This window comes from Numenius arquata, chromosome W (assembly GCF_964106895.1).
Source record: "Numenius arquata chromosome W, bNumArq3.hap1.1, whole genome shotgun sequence".
Taxonomy (NCBI): domain Eukaryota; kingdom Metazoa; phylum Chordata; class Aves; order Charadriiformes; family Scolopacidae; genus Numenius; species Numenius arquata.
The window spans coordinates 254,781-270,589 of NC_133615.1; the positions used below are offsets into that span (position 1 = coordinate 254,781).

Genomic DNA, 15,809 nt, shown 5'->3' on the forward strand with positions numbered 1-15,809 from the left:
ACTGGGGGAAAAGCCTCTCCATAGGCGAGTACGTGGGCAAAACTTCCCAAAGGGAGTGTTAAGTTAAGTTGCTGAAGCCGTCCCCTCAAACCTGCTCTGGGAGTACTGGAACCATTTAACTTTAGTGGATCGAATACAAATCTTTCACTTTTAATCCATCACAAAAGAGATGCAACTCAGACATTATAGTTTAAGCATGCAACATGTCATAGGTAACAAAATCGATTAGATAGCAGTGTATATTAAATAAATCTTTGTGATTAAGTAAAAAATAAATCACAAAACCGATTGCTGAGGAACATGTCTGCAGGCTCAGCTCTACATCTGGTCGTGGTTTTTCTTTTATACATCAGCAGCAGCCAAGTTCACAATGGATAGATATTGCACCAGAGAGACATGTGCAGTGAGAAGGAATATAATCACATTAACGTTTATGATAAAAACCAGATATGAGTTCCATGTGTTACATAAAGTGCCTTTAGAGTTGGTGCAGTTAGAAACAAACAACCCCCCTCGTTGTTTAGATACCATTAGCAAACGCGTACAAAGAGGAGACGGAACAGACCTGTTCCCAGAGTGCCAAATCACATGGTGCCAGGTGTCATTCCAAATGCCTCCGTTGCAAACAGTTAAAGGATAATAAAAGAATCACTGTACAAAGATAACGACAGGGTTAAGCACGTTTTCCTAAAACCGTTAATGCCAACCCTACCCCAAAATGCTGTAGAGCACACGCGAGTATCGCCGATACTGAGGCAGCTCCGCTACCGCAGAGGAGCTCTGGCATGCTGTGGGGGGCTCTCCCGTCACCCGGGACCAGTCTAGTATCTATACAAAAATGCAACATCCAGTCCGTACTGCTGGAGAGAGAGAAACAGTTACGTGCTCTCGAGATACAGCCCGGGCGGAGAAAATTTCCAGCGCAGCTTTCTCCCGCTTCCCTAATGGTTTGGGAACACGAGGCTCAAAACGTGCTTTGAAAAAATGACACTGGCATCAAGTCTGGTGTGAAATTAAGAAAAAATGCTCATTTTTCCAAGTATATGATATTTAATTGTAATGAAATAAAATCTGAAAATGTCTAAATCAATTAAAAAGTAAACATGAGTTGTAATACTATACCTGTAAAATGATTAATTCCATTCATCGTCATTAGAAATTATGTAAAATATTTATTAAGGGCTTTGCCTACAGAGGCACAACATAAATAGAGTAAGTCCTGCTGAAATGTGGTCAGAGTTCAGGGTAAGCGCTGGGCCGTGGGAGCCCCCGCAGCTCTGCCCTTCCAGGGAGGGGGTGCGGGCGGCCGCGCTGCCCGAGGCTCCGCTCCGGGGCCCAGCGCCGGGCGAGGGTTCTGCCGGAGCCACCCGGGGCCGCCGGGCAAAGTGCAGCAGAACTGGCTCCAAGGGGGAAAAACCCTGGGCGTTTTAATCCACTCCTTCGAACCCTTGGGCGTTTTCAACTGCCATCAGGAGCTTCTCTCGCAAATCTTCAAAAGATTCGTACAGAGGTAAGTCTAGGCGATTAAAGCTGAAATGCAGAAGGAAAAGAACCATTTAAGAATCCATTGCAAAACACACAGTATTTCAAATATATTGAAAACGTTAAAGAGCTGGGATCCCCCTTATCGCCCGAATGGGCCCGTCTCCCCCGTGTCCCCCGCAAACCCAGCGGGAGCCTCCTGCTCCCCACAGCCAGGCCCCTGCTCAACGGGACTCGCCGCAAACAGCTCCGTGGCTCCTTTCCTGGCAGAGCTGGAAGCGGGAATTTGTTTAAAAAACACTTAGGAAAGGAAAAAAAACCCCACAAGAGAACGCCCACCCTATTGAGTTGATGGCAAACATTTCACCTTTGCCAAACGGCTCAGCAGGAGGTTCTGCGTTTATACATCCCGAGGGTTCGGGAAAGCTCCTTAAAATCTAACAGGTAAGTGAAAGGCGGAGGACGGGTTGACTGTGGAAGGCGGTTAGGGGTTGGCTGGGGTTTCCGAGTGTCCCCAAAGGGAGGAGGAAGAGGCGACACGTTTCTGGGAGGTACACAAGAAGCAGCGAATTGTCGGCCCCGCAGGGGGAGGCAGGATTTCTCCTTCAGCAGGGCCTGATCAACCCCCCTCACCCTGGGAACGGCCCCGGACAGGACGGAAACATTCATAGAAACATTGTAGTTACATTGTTACATACACACATTCATAGTTACACTGTTGTAACATTCCTATTAAAGTTACTAAAGCCTAAAATGTAATTGCTGTTGCTCGTTCTTCGCTAACCCAGTTCTGGCAGGAACCACCGCCTGGAGCTCTGCCTGTTCCACCCCGCGGCCGGCTGTCAGCAGGTAACACTGTGCTCTGCCTTTACACACCTACCTACCCAACTACCCAGAGGCAAGTGCAGGTAGGTGCGTGTGTAGGTAGGTAGGTTCGTGTGTACACACGCACACACCTACATGCGCACCTATGCACCTACCTACACATGAACCTACACACCTACAGGCGCCCCAATCTACACGCATACACCTACACACACTTATCTACGTAGCTATGCGCCCCTACCTACACACACCTATTTACCTATGCACCTACCGACACACGCCACTATCTACCCACGCACCTACACATGCACCTATGTACACACCTACACAGCTACCTACATACACACCTACCTACAGGTGCCCAAACCTACATGCAACTACCTACACACGCACATACCTACAGGCACCCCTGCCTACACATGCACCTACACGCGCTGCTGCCTACATGCCCATACCTACACACACCCCCCTACACGCACACATACACACCTATGTGCCCCTACCTACATACTCACCTACCTACAGGCGCCCCTACCTACACGCGCACACACACCCCTATGTGCCCCTATCTACACACTCACCTACCTACAGGCGCCCCTACCTACACGCACCTATTTACCTATGGACCTACACGCACCTACTGGCACCCCTACCTCCATGCACCTACCTGTACACACACACCTACACACCTACATGCACCTACCTACACACGCATCTATGTGCATCTACGCCCCTACCTACAGGCACACACCTACACACACCTACCTACACACGCACCTATGTACCTATGCACCTATACGCCACTACCTACCTGCGCACCTACACACCTACAGGCACCCCTACCTACACACACACCTACCTACCAGCACACCTACACACGTGGACCCAGCTACACATGCACTTACCTACACACCTATACGCGCCTACCTACACACACACCGACGCACCCCTACCTACACACAGCACTACCTACCTACCCGTGCACCTACACAACTACAGATGCCCCTACACACCCTACAGGTGCCCCTACCTACACGCATACACGCACCTACCTACACATGCACCTACACACCTACACAGTCACGCTTAGACAATCAATTAGCTACTCACGCATCCACCTACCTGCACTCCCATCTACACACACCTACCTCTGTACACACGCACCGATGCACTCCTACCTACATGCACCCGTGCACCTACATGCAGCTACCTACGCATCTACCTACCTACACACGAAGCTACACATGCCACTACCTACACACAAACCTGCCTGCAAACCTACACACCTACCCACGCACCTATCCACACATATACCTACACGGACCTACCTACACATGCACCTACCTACACACGTATGTACACACCTACAGGTGCCCCTACCTACACGCACACACCTACACAGACCTACCTACACATGCACCTACGCTCATCTACACACCTACCTGCACATACACATACATCTACAGGCACCCCTACCTACACCTACCTACGCACTGACCTACACACGCACCTACCTACACACGCCACTACCTACCCGTGCACCTACACACCTACAGGCACCCCTACCTACATATGCACCTACCTAACTACCCGCACACACTTACATGCGCACCTACCTACCAGCACACCTACACACACACACGGACTCATCTACACATGCACTTACCTACACATCTACCTACGCATCTACATACCTACACACCTATGCGCCACTACCTACAGGCGCCCCTACTTACACACACACCCCTACACATGCACCTACCTACAGGCGCCCCTACCTACACACACACAGCTACACACCTACACGCACCTATGTACTTATGCACCTACATGCACCTACCTACACACGCCACTACCTACCTGTGCACCTACACCCCTACGTGCCCCTACCTACACACGCACCCCTACATGCACCTACTTACCTGTGCACCTACACGCACCTACCTACACACGCACCTATGCACCCACACCCCCCTACATACCCCCTCTACACGCAGTCACACACATTTTATAAACGCTGTAGGATGCAGAGCAGAAGCCTGTCTGAGAGAAGCACACACCCGTTTCCCCTGTTCCTGGCAGAAGCAGCCATATTATTACATCTTTCCTGACTTACCAGGTGTGAGCTCTGGGCAGTTTATCAGGACTCCCCCATTGCTCTATTGTAAACAGCTGAGGACCATTTGAACCTGGTTGAAAATGAAAATCATATGAAATATAAACTGCTGGACACCACAGAGACTGCCTCAGTGTTATTTTTAACAGTAAATGTTTGCATAAATCCTGGGCTGGATTTTTCAACCGGTACAAAATACCTGGTACAACCTCTCTTAATGAATTAACACTACGTTAAAGCAAAGAGGAAGGGGGTTATTTATTTCCGAGCCCTGTCAGCCTGTTCAGTTTATCCACCTGCCTCTGTGCAGAGAGTGTGTAACGCCAGAGTGAGCTCAGACACCAACACTGAACAATCGAAGTGCTGGTTACACACGCCTTCCCCTCCCCTTCATGTGACGGGAGTGTTAGCATTACATGAATGTTGTTCCAAAATATTGTTCATATGACATTAATGTTATTCCTGTTGATGGCCGAATTTTTTCCACGGGAGGCAGGAGAGGGTGTACGTAACACCCCTGGTGTACGTAACACCCCTGGTGTACAAACCCGTTCTCCTCAGTGCCCCTCCCCCCCGCCCCCGCAATCTCTGCCGAGCTCTCGGCATCCAGCAGAACTGTCCCTGGGGGTCGGGGCTGCCTGTCTCTGGGTTTGAGCTGTGCCCCTGATTTCCTGTCCCTGTTCCGCTGGTGCGGGGAGCGTCCCCCCCGCAGGGAGCCGAGAGGGAGCTCACCGTAGAGTTCAGCAAATCCGTTCATAGGCACGCGTGACGTCCCGGTGACGAACTGCAGCAACCGGATCCGCTTCTCCGCATCCATCAGTAACACGGCCTGCAACACACACACACACACACACACACACAGAGTCACTCGCTTTACACTGCCACAGCTGTACACCGCATTGTTAAAACAACCCAAAACCTGAGTAACAATCTCTATTGGGCTGTAATAGAGAGGTAACTCTCTCGCCTTTAGGAACAGCCCGAGAAGCCCAGCGCAGGCGGTGATCCTACCTTCCAGAACCACTGGATAACAGGGTGATTTGGGCAGTAGCCATTTTTGTAGATGGTGTGTTGTCTCCAGTCGTTGACATCGACATCGCCAAGGCCACACATCAGTAACTGCCCAGGGAGAGACATTGGAGACAGGATTGTGTTACCCGTGCCCTTATCACACAGTGGAGGTCACCCCCCTCGGCCCTCCCGCCCTTCCCAGGGCCAGGCAGCGCAAACAGGAACACAAACCTAGAGCAGGGACTGATTCTCTCCAGGAGAATTCCCAAGAACACCTCATCTTCCTGTACGGTGTGAGGGACCTGTGCTCTGCTGCCAGCAGCTTTACGGTGATTTGCTCAAAGGGGCTGGTACAGGCACAGCGGCACCAATTCAGTCAGCTCCTGACAGGCTTTTATAGGCACTTACTCAACCACCTCACTGAATAATTACCGTTTTTTGTGCTTTTATGTGATTTGTTAATTTGTGAGACAAATCTCATTTCCCACTATAAGCAAAACATGATGAGTAAGTGGCGGATGATGAGCCTAGAGCATCTTTTTGTGATCTGGTGTCTCTGGGTGTCAACGAAACAAACTCACCTCTAGTTCATTTTCATCAAAAATTTTGATCAGATCAATGGGAAGAAGCTCCGTGAAGCCCTGAAAAGGAAGCAAAGCAAAGTTAAAATTCTCGTACCATCTAAAATTGAGGTTTTGTCTCACAGGATCTTTGGCTTCGGGGAACCTCAGTACATGACAGAGCACAAAGTAGGGTTTTGAAAAGGACATACACAGTCGCTGAAATAAGAGTCCCGAATTAAAAAAATTAATCACTAAATTATTTCAAGCTCAAATAATTTAAGCTTGAATGAAAATGACCTACTTCCCCTAAGGGCAAGGTCACACAGTATCATACACATGCTTATACACGCTGAAACTGTAAAATCACGAACTCGAAGCATTCCGGAGCCCGTGCGGTTACACGAAGCTTCCCACTCCCTCGGCGCAGACACCGAGGTGCGTTAAAAAAAAAAATAGCTGGGGGAAAAAACCAAAAGCGGCCAAAGGCCCGACCCTCACCTCCAAAAAGGCGTTCATCTGTTTCTGAACTCTGTTTACAAACCTCCACTGGATGACCAGGCTGTAAGAGACATGGACACGCACGCATTAGACGACGGCAAACGACGAGTTTGAGAGATTTCAGCAGCCCCCCCAGTTCAGTTTCTGATCTGAGCTTGGGCTTTGGGCAGCCCGGTCCTGGGGGGGCATTTCTGGAAAACCAAGCAGGTAATTCAATTTACTCTGGTTTTGTTCTGATATTGGCCAATGTTCCCTGAGCTGCGTTTCAAATCGAAGTTACTGGGGGATAGTGTTCACTTGGCAGTTACTAGAACATTCCTCCTGTCATCCTCTCGTACTGCTTACAGAAATAACACTCGTGTAATTAGCAGCTATTGACGCAGTTTAGCTCTTTCCCTTCCTCTCTGCAATAAACATCACACAATAAACCAACGCACACAAACCAGCAGATCTTCCATCAGACGCTGACTGTTCATTACACACGCGATACCCTGTCAGCGCTACGTGTGCATGACAGTCCATCACCGGGGTGTTAAGAGAGAGGCAAAAATAAAATGACATTTGTGACCACACCTGAAGTTTGATGGAGGTGTTTTTGTTTGGTTTTTTGTTGTTCATTTGTTTTTTTTTAAGCCTAACAACTAGAATATTTCTCTACCATAATGGAATTCTGGGGAAAAATATCTGAAAAATGTAAGTTGCATGAATTCTCTCCAAATGAGAGCACACAAGTATTGACTCTAAAGCTATAAAAGCCCAGGAAAGCATTCTCCAGCTGCAAACTAACCCAGCTCCAGATTCTGGCCTATGCGTTTTCAAAGAGCTTTTGGTTTCTGCACTGTATGAGATGATGGAGGTAAAATAAGTTTATGATGTCTAATATTTTGCCTCTGAAAACTGAAAAAAAAAATAAATATATATATACCTGAAAAAAAAGAAAGAGCTGACAGTGCAAATGTATTACACACAAAGAAACGGGGAAAAAATAATAATCATCAAAGCAGAAATTTCTTATTGGCCCTCCCAGTGCTCCTCGTGCCTCCCCACCCAGAAACCGGTCTCCTGTTGGCTCAGCTCCCCCAGTCAGTGTAACTCAGGGAACAGCACGGGCTGAAACTCAGACTTTGTCAGGAGGAGAAGCGTTTACGTACTCGATGTACTCCCGTTTGTTCTCGTTCGTGACCATGATTTCCGAGCCATTGGGCTTCAGGTCGACTTGATACGTCTGTGTTGCCAAAGAAAAGCACAGAACAAAACACAACACGACATTATTTCGAGACACATTTCTCACAAAATCCACTCTCCTTGAGCAGCAATTTACAAGTAGTAAAAATATCACAGTGTAGCAGCTACTGAGACATCAGAACACTCCACATTTAAAGGCGGCATCGTTAAGAACAAAGCATTATCCAATCACTCATAAGAACGAATTCCTGTTCATCTTCATTAGCAAATGAGCAAACAATTCCAAGCAAACTTTCAGTCCTGAACAGCAGGTTCATTTGGGTGAACACATATTGCATCGTAATAAGGGCAGAGCAAGGCCTCTCATTTTTCAAAGTGCCTGAATGAAAATGATTACTTAAAATCCGTAGAGAAACTGTTTCCTAAAAAGGCCAGAAAAGTAAAGTAGCAAAACGTCCAGAAACGCTTCAGTGTAAGTTCGCGAAGGACGGTGTCCCCGTGGAGCGTAAGACTGAAAAAACCAAACTCATTACAGTTCACAACAAACTACACCAACTCGAAATAATGCATTTATTTCGCACAAAGTGATTTATCCGCAGGAATTCACAGAATTAACGCTGGGCAGGTACCATGAAAGCGAGGAGGTGGTGGCTTTTCCCAGTTAGTGCCACACAGTGTTGGTATGGAAGCAGCGCAGCTCGGGGGACACAGTTCTGGGTGCAGATCCCAGTGTTTCCGAACACCCGGGCACCTGCTGGCACCCCTTTCTGGGAGCGCCCCTCCTCTGGGGAGCAGGGAGGGGAGCTGGGGATTTTCTTGCTCGGAGTGGAATGCACGTTACGGTAATTAGAACAAGAACTGTTACTTCTGCTAATAAACTGGGCACTAAATGAGCACACGAAGCCAGTTACTCCTTATGGGTCCCTTCATCTGGAGCTACGGCATCAGGGGAGCACAGACCCCTGACACCCGCAGCAGCCGCCTCTGGGTCCCCACATCAACAACGGTGACTCTCCAAAACCCAGAAACACCCGCCACATTACCCCATTCATTACCCGGGGGTAAAAAGGTGAATAGAAACACCAAGAACAATCAGACAGATATTTGTGATGCCTTTATTCCACCTCCCGCCACCCCCCAATAAATTTCTCTGAAGAGGCCACCGCCTGCATCAGGTACTCATACAGTTATATCACGGGAGCTTCCCCCGAGCCCCACACCCTGTAAGAACACGCTAAAATGTTGTGTTCAGACAAAAGAAATCGTAAATGCCATTAGTTGCTCTGCACCCATGAGACACAGAAACAACACAGGAGGGATTTAATAAAAAAGTAAACTAAGAAACCAACCCGTGAACCTCGAGCTGGAGCTATTTTTAACATGGGTTTGTAGTTTCCTCGAGAACATTGAACGCCCCTGGACACTGCAGCTCCTTTCCACTCCCTGTCACACACACCTCAGCAGTGATCTCTGCCCCGTGCCCGCACAGCGCTGAGCTGCTGAGCCGCAGCAGCTTAGGGATTAACCTCCCCTGCAATCACACGCATCTCTTGTAAATTAAACAAAAATCAATTTGCTGATAATGCCAGAATTAGCTATTTGAGGTACTAAAGAGTTAGCAGAGGAGGAGGAACTATCTCCAAGTCAGTTGATTTGTGCTTTGAGTCAGAGAACAAACTTCACAGCAGAAGTGAAAACTGGCAGGGAAAGGCTATCAATAATTTGAAGTTAAATTGTTTCAGAACAGAAGACAGTGAAAATTACCACAAACAACTCGGTGTACTACAAAAACTTTTCAACCTGTGGATTTAACGTTCTCCCCAATTTTCCATGTAACTGATAAACTTACGTTGCCTCAGGAGGTAAGTACTAAGCGCTGAGAAGAGGATCAGAAGGCCCTTGACGGCACGTTGTGTGCGTAGGTTTTGAAATCCTCACGGTCTGCCTGTACCCACCACTGACCGTCCACAGTCCTCATCAAGTTCCCAGCCCTGAGACACTGCTCGGTATTTATTTACTTTTTGGCAATAACCAATAATAAGATGGAAATACGGACTTTTGGGATAACCTTTACGTACCTGCCCAAAGTTTTCCTCATCGATGCAGAACATGAGATCCAGCTCTGTAGGGTCATTTTCCAGGATCCACTTCAAAGAGTTGTAGTATTCACTGTCCTACAGGAATTATAATTAAACAAGGTTTGAAAATGTGAACATTAAATGTATGGTTTAACTTTAAATTCAACAAATAAAACCACCTAAAACTAGAACTCCAACGGGACTGGAAAGACCAGAATTCATTCATCTGTGCAGTTACTGTAAAGCTGGGTAAAATGGATTACTTTATTCATATGTATTCTCTTAGATGCTGTATTTTTAGATGTATGTAACTTTACCGTTATACAACACAATAAATTGTCTCTACAGATCTATTTGGTAAATACGTCTATAGCGGTGTGAAATAACTGGTTAAAAAAATCTCTTCTTGATAAAACTGTACGTTCTTTCCAACACAATGTGGATACCACTTCATTACATCGACAGTGTATTACACAGTAACTGACTGCAGCGCTGTTATGAGAAGCCTTGAAGTTTATTGAGTGAAAGACCGCTCTGATTTCCTAAAAGGGTTGTATATTCATCATGTATTAGGTTCATAATTAAATATTGACCCAAGGGGAAAAAAAAAAGAAAAAAAGCCTCCGGTGTAGCTATCATTTCCAAGCAAGAGAGCCAAAAAAATTAATTTCAAAATAAAGTTAAACCATTATTTACTCCTGTGTCCTTCAAGAGAAGAACAACCTGCCCAAACGCGGTGACTGTGAGCCAGGGGAAGCTGGAGCAGAGATTCAGCAGCTCAGCCAGCGCTTATGTCAGGAGCTCAAAGTCTGTAAAACTCCAAAACTCATGGGCTTATGGAGCGTTTCCTACTGGGCTATTCATGGCTCCTGCCCCTCTCACCGCAGCTACTGCACCGCTGCTCAAACAGCTCTCCTGGCAGGGAAAATTTGTTTCATTTAAAAGCTACGTACATTTCTCTCTAAAGTTGCAACCATGACCTGGTGTTTCCCACCACACAGTTTCCTGGAACTGTTGGCTCTTACAGATTTCCCCAGAGGAAAAAGGCATTAATTGCTAACACTGAGAGGGCTGAACCGTTATCTCACCACGGACTCCATGTCTTTCAGAGTTATTGGTTTCCCCAGCATCATCTTGTAAAAAGGTCTGATGAAGAAGCCTGGAAGAGAGGGCAGAGTGTTACCTGCGCTGCTCTGCATTTCCATCTCGGATAAAGATGTGGCGCCTCGAGGAGAACACAGTGGGATATTCTCCTCCTGTGCCAGCAAGAAAGAGACCTCCTGAAAGAACAGCCCTGTAACAGCCCACGTTCACACGGGAGGCTCATTTCTGATTTAGGCACGGAAAGTCCCATTTTTCAATTACAAGAATTATGTTGTTAATTACCATATTACCATAACACTACAACATTAACGGCTGGGAGACACTAAGGATGGGGAATTGAGCTCAAGGCACTCTAATCATTTACAATTGCCGTTCTCTCACATGAGATGCTAGAAAAACAGGATAAACCTTCCTCTCCTCATGTGCCTCATTGCTGCTCACTAAAATAGTCACTTTATAAGGTTTGCTTGCTTCTTGTGGGATTCCAAAGTTCAGCAGAAATCATATTTTCTCATTAAATCATTCAGTAATAATTTACAGATCAAAATACGCTGCAACTGACACCCGCACGCCTGCTTTGGCTGCAGGTTTGTGAGGCAATGGCTGACATAAATGTAGCCATTTTCCTTTAGGGACTGATTATTTGGCAATGCTGAGTCTGTAGTTCTAACGCAAGTGGAGAAAGTAGCAAAACTTTCTATCAAATGTATTTATTGAGTAAGACACTGTAATTTTTGAATGCCCATTCACATCAGGAATGCAATTTCCAACAGTTCCAGTTCCGTTACTTTTCTCTCATACTTTGTCTCCAGAAATACTAGGCTCTAAAGCATACGAATTACTGAAGTGACTTATTTCATTTAATAAAAATGCAGCAAGAGTAGCACAGCCACACAGTGTAATAACTCACCATCCAGTAGCTTCCCGTGATACACTGCCAGACCAGCCACCCGGCCAATGAATGTGAAATACGACAGGTGATCTTCATTACAAAGACCTGAATTAGGATTAATCTGAAGTGTATAGTTGTCCCTTTTTTGGGGAAAGAAAAAAAATATCTAAATAACCAAGTCTTTAAATAGCCAGGTATTCAGATATGTTAATAAATAATTTGAGCTTTGCCACCTTTGCAAGAGTGTAATAGTGTCATTTATCCGTGTGTTCCTCACAAGCAGTACCCGACAGTCTATGGGCCAACCTCATCACCTCTCGCTGGCCACCACCACAGCGATTATTTGACAAAGGTAAATAAAACTGCTGCTTGTGGCTCACGGCATTCCACCTGTGGCAAGTGTGAGAGCTGTGTTCACCCCCACAAAGGATAAAAGCCCGGTGTCACTGAAAACAGGAACGTTTTGCCACCAGCTTCCGTGGAATGAGAATTTCAGCTAAATTATCTCTTCTGCCGGGTTCCATTATTCGCTCTTGCCAGCCAAATTGCAGGGCTTAAAACTTTAGGATTCTCTTTTGCAGTAGTTGCTTTTAGTTCCTGAAATATCTGAAGGAACTGAAGAGGAATGAAGTACAGGCCCATGGTCCAACCCTCCTGGGATAAGGCATGTTTTCTTCCTAGCATCTCACACTGCACACTAGAGCGCCTCGCTGACATTCGCTTAACCCCCAGGACACTGGGAAGAGCCCTCAAAGGCCTAAGATCTTTCAGCTGGGTAAAAAAGCATTAAGACTCGAGTGAAAACATGTGTCACAATAAGACATTAGTATAAAAGCGGTATTTTTAATTTGCAGTATGTTCTTAATCTGTGAAGCAAGATACGCGGTTTTTAAGTACCTTTTTTTTCTTATTTCTTAAAATAACTAGTTAGATTTCTGAACCTAAAATGACATAACATTGTATTTAGAGTATCTGCAGTGACCTATGTCCCGTAAGTGGAAATATTTCAAACCAAACGCGTATCCCGTGAACTCTGTTAACACACGGCCATTCTGCGCTCCCCAACGCTGTTTGTGTTTCCCTTCTACAGCAGAACGTGTCTTTTCTGACACAAATGGGAGAAAACTCATCGTGCAGTCCTTGTTCAGCCGCTTTACAACCCAGTCAGCACTTAACAGAGAAAGGACTGAGCTCGATCCTGATGGAAAATCACCGAAACTACTGCCTGCGACTCAGAACCCCCTCCTCACAATGTGGAATTACACACAGCGCGTTAACCCAAGCGGACTTTAAGGCAGTGACTTGCTCTCTAAGTTACACTAACGGATTGCTCAAAGGTTTTAAAGTTGGACAAACCCAGACTTTAACTTCCGTAAGGCCACTGCTGTGTCACTACTGAACTGTCACGGAGGAGCTGCCTCATGAGCTCACTGTAAAGGAGCACCGCGATTCTGGCCGGGGGTGTTTTACAGTGTAAGTCATTGTTACTGACCTCAAAAATTGCAGTTTTGCCGCAAGCAAGGCAACACAGAATACTGTCTTAATAATGACATTTTTTGTGAGATTTCAACAATTTAAAAGTTTGTCTGAAAAGCAAGTAAGCAATGATAGTAGAGAACAGAGGGATCTGGCTCTAAGAGTCCATTCAGATGCACCACGAAGGGTGCTCTAACTCCTTCCCCGATTTTGTGCCTCTTACACAAAATCTAACGTGTATCCCTTACGAATGGAAATATTTTAACAGACACTTACGTTGCTGAATATTCAAAGAGACCATAGTAAGGGTTAAACATCTCCTTGGACAAGAGAAAAAACCATTCTCTGGCCACACCTCCATAGTCAAGTCCTTTTTCTGACTCAAATTCAATCCAGAGCCTGGCTTTCAGTACATCAGGTCTCTTCACAGACATGATTCTTCTGTAGGACTCCTCAAAAATATTATTTCTGTGTAGCTTCATCTCAAACCTGTTTGGTATGTCAGCCTACGGGAAAGGAGATTGTATTACACTTGTTAAGTCTCAACAAATAAGTCTTCAGGCAAATTACTGACCAGCGGTAACAACTAAATGACAGATTAGACAAATGAAGTGGCCGGTTTCCCTTTATTTTTTGTTTCCAGCGCGCTCTAAGCCTACAGGCCAATAGCATATGGTGAACTGGGTAAGTTCCAGTACAGCGGTTCAGAGATTTCTATGATATTTGACACAACAGTGAAAACAAGAAAAGTAACAAACAAAGTGAGAAAATGAGCGATATTACTATGCTCTATTTTAAGGGCATTTTAGCTTAAAATGGTAATTTATGCAACCGCTTTTCTCTCATACCTGTAAAGGCCAGAGCAGTTTCACAACAAGAACTCGTACAGGACCAGACACACAACACAACTGAACTGCAAAGGTGCAAACAAAAGGGCGTGGGGCTGCCAGAACGCCTTAGGAGTTCTGTCTGAACGGGAGAGAGCCAACGGCCAGGGGGATGAGCCCAGGGGGGTAAAACAGAAAGGGCAGGAGAGACCCGAGGGAACCATTTCTAGAAAGATGACTGGAAGAACAGATAAACATGACCAGCGCAGACATATATAGATTTCCTGATAAAACTGACTTGAAACAACCGTTTCAGAAGGTTTGCTTTTTTCTGACAACTCAAGTGCTTATTGTGTGCAGTCATTGGTCAAACTCATGGTGAGAATTCGAGGAGCTACCAATAAACGGGTAAAGACACTGGCAAGTCCCTCTTCAAACTCCAGCTGGCACTGAGTTTTGTGCCAGATGCTTACTGGTAACTGTGAGGCAGCATCACGTGCCAGCTAACACTGGTGCTCTCCTACGCTAAAGGTGTTACTGAAAATACTGTTTCTCACAGAAGGAGACCACCAGAAGCTCGTGCCAGACCCCCACTCGGGAGAGCCCATTGTTTCTCCTGGACAGAGTGTTAATTGACTCCAACACACAGCAGCGTGTCTCTACTCACTGGTTTCTTTAACTTCTTCCGGAAATAGTCGTATTTCTGTTTGAACTCCCTGGAGTATGGAACTGCCTGTCAGAGAATCACAAATACACATTATTGCAGCTATTTGGCAGTCTGATATTCCAGCACTATTGAAACAAAAAAGAAATTTAAAGACATGCTCTCTATACACGTGTGCCAGAGCCCATCCAATGAAACCCCCCGTGCATGAAGTCAACGGCCAAAATGCTCCCATTTCTCAGGGTGTAATTTGACTTAAAAGGTATAAAAACTTTCAACCCAGTTCTTCTGTTTATCAACTACTTACGCTCATTTTTTTTCTTCTTTTATGAACAGGAAAGAGGAAAACAATTTTTAACACAGTTAAAAACAATTAACAAATTTTAATGTAGAAGTACATGAATCAGCAGAGCTGGAAATTGGTTTCTGGCAGATATAAGCAGCCCGTAACAAATGCCACGGGTCTCTGAAGTACCTCCCTGGATTTCCAGGTACCCGAAAGGCATGGCAGGATGATTCCAGGCATGCACAAATCAAGGTTCAACAAAGGCTCTTCCAAGCACTCTTGTTCAGTTCAGAAAGACATTTCTATTTCAACACTGTGCTCTAACAAAGAACTGCTACAGATTCCTTAATTCTCTTTGGGTTCTTGACAATTAATTTTCTGAGAATTAAGAATCCTTAATTATCTGGTTTTTATACAACATCAATTTAGAGTTTGGAAAAACTCTTTTGTTTGGGAAACAAAAAAGGCTTGCTGGCATTGATCACAGTATTTTCCAACTCCATCCCTACCTTCCTTTGCTCCACTGTTCCTGCAAGATGAAAGGGCAGACCTAGTAAAACAACGAGCTAAACAAGTGAAGTGTGATTTTTTTGGGGAGCAAAAGAAGGATTTTGAATTCCACAGGACTGCAGAAGTTACACCCTCTGTTCTCTGAAGGCTGAATCCCTAATTCCAAAGCTCTGGTTCAAGTTCAGTTTCTGGGTGAGGACTGGGAATCTGGGGGAGGGTAGGTACGGGCTGGGCCTGAAGTCGATTCCTGACTGGATGTAGGGGAGAGCGGGAGGCGGAAATAGTCCTATAG

General features: G+C 45.8%; 1 protein-coding gene across 3 annotated transcripts in view; it reads right to left on the reverse strand.

Annotated features, from left to right (window-relative positions):
- Positions 1 to 234: 234 nt before the first annotated feature.
- LOC141476666 (E3 ubiquitin-protein ligase NEDD4-like) overlaps positions 235 to 15,809 on the reverse strand; it is a 104,213-nt gene continuing 88,638 nt past the window's right edge. For all 3 annotated transcript variants that reach the window (XM_074165464.1, XM_074165465.1, XM_074165463.1), the window contains 12 exons: positions 14,725 to 14,790; positions 13,507 to 13,736; positions 11,773 to 11,894; positions 10,847 to 10,917; positions 9,759 to 9,854; positions 7,647 to 7,720; positions 6,496 to 6,556; positions 6,016 to 6,075; positions 5,435 to 5,542; positions 5,156 to 5,252; positions 4,424 to 4,496; positions 235 to 1,530 (listed from right to left, as the gene is read on the reverse strand). In XM_074165464.1, the coding sequence (XP_074021565.1) occupies positions 1,428 to 1,530; positions 4,424 to 4,496; positions 5,156 to 5,252; positions 5,435 to 5,542; positions 6,016 to 6,075; positions 6,496 to 6,556; positions 7,647 to 7,720; positions 9,759 to 9,854; positions 10,847 to 10,917; positions 11,773 to 11,894; positions 13,507 to 13,736; positions 14,725 to 14,790 (1,161 nt within the window). In that variant the 3' untranslated portion in view covers positions 235 to 1,427. The remainder of the gene's footprint in view (positions 1,531 to 4,423; positions 4,497 to 5,155; positions 5,253 to 5,434; positions 5,543 to 6,015; positions 6,076 to 6,495; positions 6,557 to 7,646; positions 7,721 to 9,758; positions 9,855 to 10,846; positions 10,918 to 11,772; positions 11,895 to 13,506; positions 13,737 to 14,724; positions 14,791 to 15,809) is intronic.